At 47.5% G+C, this 11,052-nt stretch overlaps 1 protein-coding gene across 3 annotated transcripts in view; it reads left to right on the top strand.

Moving 5' to 3' along the window:
- The first annotated feature begins 3,366 nt into the window (after window positions 1-3,366).
- CES4A (carboxylesterase 4A) overlaps window positions 3,367-11,052 on the top strand; it is a 14,677-nt gene continuing 6,991 nt past the window's right edge. The window contains exons 1-4 of one of the 3 annotated variants that reach the window (XM_010851074.1): window positions 3,367-3,487; window positions 6,650-6,851; window positions 10,613-10,754; window positions 10,836-10,969. In XM_010851074.1, the coding sequence (XP_010849376.1) occupies window positions 3,430-3,487; window positions 6,650-6,851; window positions 10,613-10,754; window positions 10,836-10,969 (536 nt within the window). In that variant the 5' untranslated portion in view covers window positions 3,367-3,429. Of the gene's footprint in view, window positions 3,488-6,649; window positions 6,852-10,612; window positions 10,755-10,835; window positions 10,981-11,052 lie in introns of those variants that run through there. The other 2 variants (XM_010851075.1, XM_010851076.1) reach the window with 2 other exon arrangements.

The raw sequence follows: 11,052 nt of genomic DNA, 5'->3' as shown, positions 1-11,052 counted from the left end.
GTTTCTTCCAGTCCAGCGTTTCTCATGATGTACTCTGCATAGAAGTTAAATAAGCAGGGTGACAATATACAGCCTTGAAGCACTCCTTTTCCTATTTGGAATCAGTCTGTTGTTCCATGTCCAGTTCTAACTGTTGCTTCCTGACCTGCATACAGGTTTCTCAAGAGGCAGGTCAGGTGGTCTGGTATTCCCATGTCTTTAAGAATTTTCCACAATAAACTATGAGGCTTTTCCACTTTGAAATAATTTTCTTGGGCCTGTGTCTGCCTAGAAGGGGTGGCAGGCGGAGCCTTGTGATGTTCTGAATGAGTCTCTGGCCTTCCCTGAGGGTCTCAGGGAAGCTGTCATCCAAGCCCCTCCCACACTTTACCTGCAGTCCCTCCTTTTGGATTTTAGTTGTACGCCCTCTGGTCCCCCTGGACCCCAGTTCCCAGCCCAGCTTGCCTAGGCCCTGGGAAAACCATTCCAAGAACAGGAAGCTACTTGGCAGGGGAACACCAGCTCTGTTACTGGAGAATAGTGGCATCCACACATCCCTCCTCCCTCTGCCCCAGCCCTTGGGCTTCCTTTCCCATCAGCCCAGATTCCTTGTCTGGAGATGGCATTGCCCACTGGAGCCTCTCCTGAGGTGGCCTTGCCCGTCCCTATTGTCCCTGAGCTGACTCTTCTGACTCTGGAGGTCTTGACCAGGGCCCAGGGCACCAGGCAATCAGAGGGCCAGGCCTCACCCCCCCAAGTAGCCTTGCTGAGCTTCCCTCTGTGCTCAAATTCACCCACATCCTTTCTCTCCCTCAGGGCTCTGGACCATCCTCTGGGGTCCTGAGTAGTTTTATAGGACCTTTGGACCGTCCTCTGGGGTCCTGAGTGGATCCCTGCTTTACAGAGGAAGAAACTGAGGATAAGAGAGGGGAAGCACCTTGCCTGAGGCCACACAGAGAGTGAGGATGGAGCCAGGACCTGTTCCCAGTACTGTGGGTCTCCCTCCAGACTGTGCCCTCATGCCTAGAGTGAGCTTTCCAGCTGCTGGAGTCAGGGTCTAAGGGGTTATGCAGGCAGATGGATTCCAATAGCCAGCACTGTCAGCAAGTGAGGCCCAGAGTGGGGAGTTTTGCAATACTTCAGGCAGTACAGAGATGAGAGATGACTGCACCGCACTGACTGGGTCTGCAGAGCTCCAGGCACAGGCTCCTTCTCTTATCAGGAGCTTGGCTTCATCCTGTGATCTGGCCCCTAAGGACACCCCACCCCACTTGTCATGCATCTTTGTAGCCCAGTCATGAACCAGATGGAGCCTCATTTCAGTTCAGTTCAGTCAGTCATTTCTGACACTTTGTAGCCCCATGGACTGCAGCACACCAGGCTTGATAGAGCCTCACTTTTCTCTCAAAAAACAGAGGGTGCTGGGTGACCCAGGAGAAGATCACCTAGCATTACATGTCAGAATCTCAGGTTCTTACCCCTAAGATAATGTATTCCCAGAGCCACCTGACTGACCCAGCGCCCTACTCAATGTTCCCTGTGCCCCATGTGGGCATTGGATGGGACCCACTTGAGTCCTAGGTGCTCCAGTCAGAAGCCTGGCCTGGCATTACTCCCACTTATATGGCCCAGGTGAAAAGTTGTTTCTTCCCCAGGGAGAGGTGGCACGAATGGAGCCAGCTGTTGGCAGGACCGGTCCTTAAGGCCCACACAGAGCGGGCCAAGTTGCTGCACAGCTGGGCTGGGGATTCTACATGTGACTGACCTCCAGGCCTGCTGGGCAGGTGGACTCACAGTCTCATCTGCCTTTTCCACCACTCACTTCCCTTGTCCTCCACACTCACACTCCCCTCCACCTCCCAGCTTGGCCCTTCCTTTCAGTAACACATGCTTAGTACAAACAGATAAACTAACCTTGTCACAGCCTGGGAAGCAGAAACAAGTGGCTGTGTCACTTCCCTCAAACCAGACTCCGTACTCCTATTGATGTGGCCACACATGGACCATGGGGGAGGCCAGCAGATGAAGTAATGAGAAGGGGAATATGATCCAGAAAGAGAAACGTGGCCCAGGCCAGATGAAACTGCTGGTAACCCATACTTCCCTGATCTTGCCTTCCCTGTTCCCTCCCATACCTGACTCTTTAAACCCCACGATGATAGTACATTCTCCATAATGTTGGCCAAAGAAAACATAGAAACTACAGAAAATTGAAAGGAGAAAGAAGGAAAAAAAAAAATCAAGGTCACTGATGACTCTGCAACTCAGAGCCAACCACAGACTCCATTTTGGCATCAATCCTTCCTGTTACTTTAGACATCTCTGGAGTATTTTGGTATGTACTTTCCATGGTCATATTCAATATACAATTTCAGATTCTACCTTTTTCAAGTTATTAAACCACATCAGCTTTTCCCCAAGGACTAATGATGACAGCTGACAATGGGTTTTCCCTGTTTGAATTGCTTTGCCTACATGAACACATTTAACCCTCACTACAACTCGGTAAGTACTATTACTGAGCAAAATTTACAGATGGAAAAACTGGAGTCCAGAAGAGTCACACAGCTTGTAAGTGGCAATGCTGGGATTCAAGCCCAGTAGCCTGGCTCATAAGCAGTGCTAAATCATCGGCTACTCTAGAGTCTCATGGAACATGATATTACTGACCGTGTAGCATAAATTACATTCTGTAGGTGTAACATCCTTCTTCACCCATCCCCTACAGTCTTACTGGGGTGAGGCTGTTGTCAACAAGGCTATAGGACACTCATCCTGTAAACAATTTTTTTGTGTATTTTGGATGGTCTCCCAGACCAAATTTCTCGGTCAAAGGATAGGGTAGTTTTGTTTTGTTTTGAATATTTATTTGGTTACCCTGGGCCCCTGACCACCATCACCCAGTTCTGGACTTCCACATCATGACTGCTTCCAGACCCACATGGTCCTGGCTGAGAAAGTCAGCATGTGTGAGAAGGGTTAGGGAGTGCCTGTAAAAGAGACTGCACAAACCAGAGGGGAGCCTCTGTGTATGTGTGGAGGGGAAGCGGGGAGTGAGGCCTTTAAATCCACAGGGAGGAAACCTGGGGACTAAGAACTAAGCACTCAGATGTTCCGCTCCAACCTTAGTACCTACTGGTGCTCAGTGCTTGACTCACACTACCTCAACTTTAAGCCCACTGCACAGATGAGCATACTGCAAAGGGGTTACAGGCTCGTCAGTTTTTCGAAGAGCCAAGATCATTGACAGTGACTTATCACCCCAAGGCAGAGATAAGGCTGTGGGCTGATGGGAGAGCTGGTTACAATTTCTCCCACCCTCTCACCTTCTATTCATGACTAAAAGAAGATAAAGGTCAGACTGCCCAGCTCGCCACAGACTCACCTGCCATCTGACATCTGCGGGGTAGACATCATCCCAGACTGTGGCAGGAGCTGGCTGGCTGGAGAATGAATTGGATTCTGTGTTTGAGCCTCACCCTCCTTCTGGTGGTGCAGACAGCCTGGGGTAAGCCCCCATCCTTCCGTGGTTCAAGAGGGACATAGGCCATAGGGACAGGCCCCCAATTCAACCTCTCCTGGGCATAGCAGTGTAGGGACATTTAGAGATCTGGGTGGATGGGGGTGGTGGGCAGCTGGGAGCATGGACATTTATATTTACATTTTTATAAAATATATCTTATAATTTACGTAACTTTATGTTTATGACTATATACTTATATTCTTTATATAATTAATACTATTTAAAATTCTTACTATATTAGTATATATATATATTAGTATATGTGTGTGTGTGTAAAATCATCATGTAACCACCAGCCAGATAAAGATCTAGAACATTTCAGGACTTCTCTGGTGGTCCGATGGTTAAGACTCTGTGCAACAATGCAATGCGGTGGGTTCCATTCCTGGTCAGGGAACTAAGATCCCACATAACATGAGGCAAGGCCAAAAAAACAAAAAAAGATCTAGAATATTTCCAACATCTGACATGTACCTTCCCAGTCATATCCTCAAAATAACCACCACCATTCTGATGGCTATCATAATTTAGTTTTGCCCATATTAACACATTAATTTTTTTTCTTGGTTACACGCAGGAACTTAGCTCCCCAGCTAGGGATCAAACCTGAGCCCTCTGCAGTGGAAGTGGAAAGTCTTAACCACTGGACCACCAGGGAAGTCCCCACATTAAAAAATTTTTTTAACTTGAAACTTTGCTAAAACAACTTTTGGCATTCTGGCACATTGTTAGTCTTTTCATTGCATATTTGTATATAGTTGTGATATAAGCACTTAAACAATTTTATTCTTTTTTTTTTCACTTAAGGTCATGCATAAACAGTTTATAACTTGAGTTCATAATTACATTTACTTTTCCTGATCCCCAGATACAAATAATGCTTCTTGTCCTCACTATGGCAAGTATGACTGTGATTCATAAAGTCTTTATTTTAATGCATTTCTGACTATTTTCATAAGGGTGGACCAAGAGTGGAATTACTGAGTCAAAGCATGTGAACATTTTATGCCTCTTATACATTTTGCCAAATTATTTTTTCAAGGTGGTGTGTCAATTTATCTTCCACCAACAGCATATGAGAGTGTCCTTCTCATTGCATCTTTGCCAGAATTGGGTGCTATCATTTTTTAAAGATTTCTCTTTTTTTGGATGTGGACCATTTTTCAAGTCTTTACTGAATCTGTTACAATATTGCTCCTGTTTCATCTTTTTGGTTTTTTGACTGCGAGGCATGTGGGACCTTAGTTCCTTGACCAGGGATGGAACAACACCTCCCTGCATTGGAAGCACAGAGTCTTAACCACTGAACTGCCAGGGAAGTCGAGGTGCCATTGTTTTTATTAGGTAGAAATTGTAACTCTTGGTTTTAATTAGTGTTTTATGACTTCTAAAAACATGGAATATTGTTTTCATAAGTGCTTACGTATTGCCTTGGGGTAGCAGAGTTAGGACCGGGAGCACTCCTCGTCAGCTCTGATTCAGGGGTTTAGAGCACTCTGTCACATGCTTAGGTGCTTCCAGAGGCTGGAGTGAGGACAGTAAAACATTATTGTTTAAAGCAGAGCTCTGATGTGAGACAGTCTGTGTCACCTTGGACAAGTTATATACCCCTTTGAACCTCCATTTCCACATTTGTGTAGTAGGAAAATACAAAACAGTTACCTTATAAATTTTTTTAGGCAGATGAGGTGAGATAGCATAAAAGTGTTTGGCAGAGTGCCAAGCTATAATAAAAGATCAGTCAGTCATAGTCATCAGCTATTCAATCATGAGTGGACCCATAATTCAGGGCAAATCTGAGTAATACAATAGGTCTTGACCTCCTGGCTCTGTCCTATGAGATCTCAAGCTGGTCACTAACCATCTCTGGGCCTCAAGGCCCCACCCTGCTCCTCCAAGGGCCACTGAGAAGCCTACATGAGAGGACCATGTGAAAGGGCCTTGTAAGTTGCAAGGGACGACACACACACACAGAGGAGGTGTGAGATGGTCCCTTGCCCCCACTGGCATACCTCCATGTTTGAAGGGTCACTATTGCAGCCAGTTCTTTGTGCCCAGATATTGCTCATGTAAAACCTGGGTACGTGGGCAGAGAGGCCACCTGCAGCTGGGGTGTGAGGGTGTGTTCTTATCACACCAATTGTTGTTCAGTTGCTCAGTCATGTCCAACTCTTTTCCATCCCTCTTTGCTGCCTGACTGCAGCACGCCAGGCTCCTCTGTCCTCCACTGTCTCCCAGAGTTTGCTCAAATTCATGTCCATTGAGTCAGCGATGCTATTTAACCACCTCATCCTCTGCCACCCTCTTCTCCTATTGCTTTTAGTCTTTACCAGCATCAGGTCTTTTCTAATGAGTCAGCTCTTCACATCAGGTGACCAAAGTATTGGAGCTTCAGCTCAGCATCAGTCCTTCCAATGAACATTCAGGGTTGATTTCCTTTAGGATTGACTGGTTTGATCTCCTTGCAGTCCAAGGGATTCTCAAGAGTCTTCTCCAGCTCCACAGCTCGAAAGCATCAATTCTTTGGCATTCAGCTGTATCAATGCTATTTGAAAAATGAGTTGCAGCAAAATCTTCTAGAAGGAGTTGAAAATCTAATTTCCTGATGCCACCTGAGATTATCTTTCAGAGGATGTAGAATGGGACCTAGGAATCTGAATTTCCTGATGATTTCTCCAGAGGATTCTAATGCCCAATCAAGTTCGATAATATTTTGATTAGATTTGCTTTCTGTCATCTCTGTAGGGTGAGCCCCCAGGGAACCAGGGCACAGAAAAATTCAGCTTTTTGTTTTGTTTTTTGACCATGTGGCTTGTGAGATCTTAGTTCCCCAGCCAGGGATTGAGCCTGGGCCCTTGGCAGTAAGAGTACAGAGTTCTAGCCACTGGACCATTAGGAAATTCCTGAAAAATTTAGTTTTGATAAAGGGAGCGGAAGAGAAAGAAATGACAGGGGTGCTTCCGGAAGGGGAAAAACAAACAAAGAAACACAGCTTTGATACCTTAAATCAAATACACTAGATAAAATTCCTAAGAGGAACACAAAAGAAGTAGGCAATGACACAAGTGAAAAGTTTCAAGCTGGTGCTGTGGCAGATGGGTCAAGGTGTTTCTGATGTCCAGGGTGACCCTTCTCTTCTCTTTCTAGGTGCCTTGCACACCAAGGAGCCTCTAGCGGATACCAAATATGGGACACTCCGAGGAAAGCAGATACACGTGGGGAAGACGCCCATCAATGTCTTCCTAGGAGTTCCCTTCTCCAAACCTCCTGTGGGTGCCCACAGATTCGCTGCCCCAGAACCCCCAGAGCCCTGGGAAGGAATCAGAGATGCTACCACCTACGCCCCTGTGTAAGAACCAGAGGACTGTGGGCTGGGTGGTGGGCAGATCCCAAGCAAGGCAGTGAACCCATGCCCGCTTCTGGGCCAGGGTTTGAACAACTCACTGAAGAGTGCACTGTGTGGCCACAGGCAAGCCTGGGGACCATTCTGGGCCTCAGTTTCCAAACCTATATAATGAAGCAGCTGGTCTAGATGGTATTTAAGGCACTGATAAGGCTGTTTTTTATTCTCTTGTGGGAAGGCTCCAGGCAAAGAGGAGGTGCATACTGACTGTGCCCCCAGGACCCACTGGGAAGCTGTTTCCCTAAATGTGTGTGAGGAACAGTACATACACAGAGAACCCTGAGCTCTTCCCTCTTCCTTGGTGCTTGAACCTAAGAAGCCCACATGTCACCCCCAGCCCTTCACTGCAGAATATGGGGAAACCTGGACTCAGTTGCAGTTTCAATGTCCCAGGGTCTTAATGCAACCCCTAGCTGGGCCTGAATCACATGAGCATGTTGGGACAATGACTGCCCTTTGAAGCACTGGGCTTGGCAGTTTACCAAGAACAAATATATTTACTGTTCACTCAGACCATTGAGTAACACACTGTCCAGAACATTCTATGATGAACATTAACACTGTTCAGCATTGGTTGGATAAATTACTGGATTTAGAAAAATGTCTACTATGAGAACCTGGGTGTCAGGTGATATCAAAAACTACAACTACTTGGGTATCTAGTTGTTAAAAGACAGGATGTCCACTGTTAGAACATGATTTACTGTTACTGGAACACTGGGGTGTTGGTTGTTAAACTACTGGCCATCACTGAGAGAAGCCTAGGCATTCTGAACATTGTGTGACTGTTATTCGGAACTCCATCGATCAGGTGACAGAACATGAAAAAACCGTTGTTGGAACACTGAGGATTAGGAGTTTTGAGATTGGGGTGTCCCTTGCATAAACATCTGGGTGTCAGTTGTGGGAATATTGGCCACTGGCTGTTTGGAACACAGAGTGTCGGGTGTACGAATTTGTGGATAACTTAGAACAGATTGTGGGGTGGTAATTAAGGGGAGAACAGGGAGAAAGAAAGGTCTTGCAGAGATGGTGGCTTTGGCCAGGGTAGTTACAGTGGAGGTGAGTGGGAGTAGTCAGGCTCCAGATTTATTTTGAAGGTAACACTGACAGGATTTTCTGGAGAATTGGATGTGAGTCACAAGGAAAGAAGAATAATCAAGGATAATGACTAGTTTGGGGGCAGAGTAGCAAGGCGAATAGAGGCACAATTTACCTAAATGGAGAAGACTAGGGCAAGAGCAGGTTTGGGCAAAACAAGAGTTCATTTTGGGGTATGTTAAGTTTGGCATGTCTAATAGATATCCATGTGGAGATGTGGAATAGATGGTTTGGACAAAGGGAGCTGGAAGGAGACTAGTCATCAGAATGTCAGTGGTGTGAAGCCCTAGGCCTGACGGACATCAGCTCAGGAAAGAAAAATCAGACTGAAAAGAGAAATGAGGATTGAGGCCTGGGGCATTGTCCTACTTAGGCCAGAAAGAAGAGAAGGAGTCACCCATGAGGTGGCAGGAAAACCAGGACAGTGGGATTGCAGAAGCCTAGAGAAGGAAGTCAGGTGGCAGAGGATGAGATGGTTGGATGGTATCACCGACTCGATGGGCATGAATTTGAACAAACTTCGGGAGACAGTGGAGGTACTGTAGTCCACAGGGTCGCAAAGAATAAGACATGACTTGGTGACTGAACCACAACAGAGAAGGAAAGCTCTGAAGAAGCAGAGAATGGTCAACCATACAGAGGGGCTATCAGGGCAAGTAAGATGATGGGAGAGATTTAGCAAGATGGAAGTCATTGGTGACTTTGACAGGAATGGCTTTAGTGGCAGGTTGGAGACAGAGGCCTCAAATGCTTATAACCCCAGTTCTAGGCTCTAAGAGCCCTGGCCTTCCTGCTGGGATGCTGGATGTGATTTATTGGACAGCATAAAGAAAGCTGAGCGCTGAAGAATTGATGCTTTTGAACTGTGGTGTTGGAGAAGATTCTTGAGAGTCCCTTGGACTGCAAGTAGATCCAACCAGTCCATCCTAAAGGAAATCAGTCCTGAGTATTCATTGGAAGGACTTATGCTGAAGCTGAAACTCCAATACTTTAGCCACCTGATGTGAAGAACCAACTCATTGGGAAAGACCCTGATGCTGGGAAAAATTGAAGGTGGGAGGAGAAGGGGACGACAGAGGACGAGATAGTTGTATGGTATCACTGACTCAATGGACATGAGTGTGAGTAAATTCCGGAAGTTGGTGATGGACAGGGAGGCCTGGCGTGCTGCAGTCCATGGGGTTGCAGAGTCGGATACAACTGAGCTCCTGAACTGAACTGATACTAACACCAACATTAGCTGCTGCTGAGAAGTCAAGCAAAGACAATCTATATAGAGAGAGACAAGTTGCCTACTGGTGATCTTGGACAAGGTGGTAGGTGTGGAGGGAAAGAAAATCTATTGAAAAGTTTGGCCTTGAGGGGAAGAGAAAGAGAGATTAGTTGCTGGAGAAGGTGGGTAGTAGAGGATAGGTTTGGACCAAGGTATGTTGAAGTGCTGTGGGGAAGGACTGAAAAGGAACAGGTGATGATCTAGGGTTAGGGAGGTAGAGATGAATTACACCTACAAAAACTCACATACACATAGTGAAGACAGGCTGGGACAAGAGAAGGGAACAGAGGAGTAGGTAGACAGGGTTCCTGCATTCAGTCAAATGCGCCCAGCCCCACCTGTTATAAGAATAGCCATCTCCAGGGCTGGGCCAGCATGGAGGGAAGGCAAGATGGCCTGACAGCCCAAGATCTATACAGTGCATATGCACAGGGCCAAGTGCCAGGAATCAGATGAACACATCTCCATCCCTACCCTTTGGAAGCAAAAACAACCAATCAAAATTACTCCAGGCCAGTATTGTAGTTAGTGGTGTATAGAGGTTTGGGAAGCCCAGAGGGGAAACTGCCCAGCAGAGACACACATAAGCTGGACCTTAAATGTGAGTAGGAGCTTGCTGGGCAGAGGAGAAGGCATTTGGTAGAGAGAATAGAAGCATGGGAGCTAGGAGGTGGGAGGCAAGAGGTCCTCTGTATTTGGAGCAAAGAGTGACTGGGAGGAAATGACTAAATGGGAAGGAGAGCCTAGGTCAATGTGGGTGAACCTAGACTTTATCCTGGGGGCAGAAGGAACCAGGGAAGGTAATAAGGAGGGGAGTGACATGGTCAGATTTGTGTTGTCTGTCAATCTTTCCAGCCAGGGAGTGGAGGATGAGTTGGAGGGGAGGTGAAGAGGCAGGGGCAGAGTCCTGGCCAGGGTGATGGTGGCTTTCACAGGGCAGCAGCCTTGAAGTGAACAGAGGGGGCCTACTCAAAAGCTGTTTTGGAGTCAGAATAGAGACTGAGGGGAGGACAGGGCAGGTAAGAAAGGAGTTTGCTCAGGGCATCCAAGTTTCTAGCTTGACAGCACCAACAGGTCTCCAACAGGAGCAGGGAACTGCTTCCTTCCTTGGGAAGAGGCACACCAAGGCGCAAGGCAGGGAATGCCAACCTGCCCCTCACCGCTGGACCTAATGTTAGTGGAGACTGGTAGGACAAGGACACACACACACACACACACACACACTGCCTAAATTTTGTTTTGGGTTCTAGTCCCTCACTATTGGAACCTGGGTTGAAACCAATCTCCCCAGTATCACCACGGTGCCGGACCCCAACTCACATCGTGTCCACAGGTGCCTCCAGGAGTCCTGGGGGCAGGTCACTTCCATGTATTTCAACACACACAAACGATATAAATGGCTGCACTTCAGTGAGGACTGTCTGTACCTGAATGTGCACGCGCCAGTGCGAGCGCGCGGGGACCCTCTGCAGCCCGTGAGTACTCAGCCTTCAACCACCCACCATCCCATTCAAGTACCCCACTGTCCCGCTCAGGCCTCAGCCCTTCTCGCCCAGGTGATGATCTGGTTCCCAGGAGGCGCCTTCCTCGTGGGTTCCGCTTCCACGTACGATGGCTCCGAATTGGCTGCCCGGGAGAAAGTGGTGGTCGTGGTTCTGCAGCACAGGCTCGGCATCTTGGGCTTCCTCAGGTGGGCGGGACCGGAAACCCACGCCTGGGATCAGGGGCGGGGCCTCCTCGGCACTTGGGCTAAGGGTGGAGGGGGTGAGGGTT

The sequence above is a fragment of the Bison bison genome, unplaced genomic scaffold (genome assembly GCF_000754665.1).
Source record: "Bison bison bison isolate TAMUID 2011002044 unplaced genomic scaffold, Bison_UMD1.0 scf7180017864297, whole genome shotgun sequence".
NCBI lineage: Eukaryota > Metazoa > Chordata > Mammalia > Artiodactyla > Bovidae > Bison > Bison bison.
The sequence above is the reverse complement of the archived record's forward strand: the minus strand, read 5'-3'. Positions and strand labels throughout refer to the sequence as shown.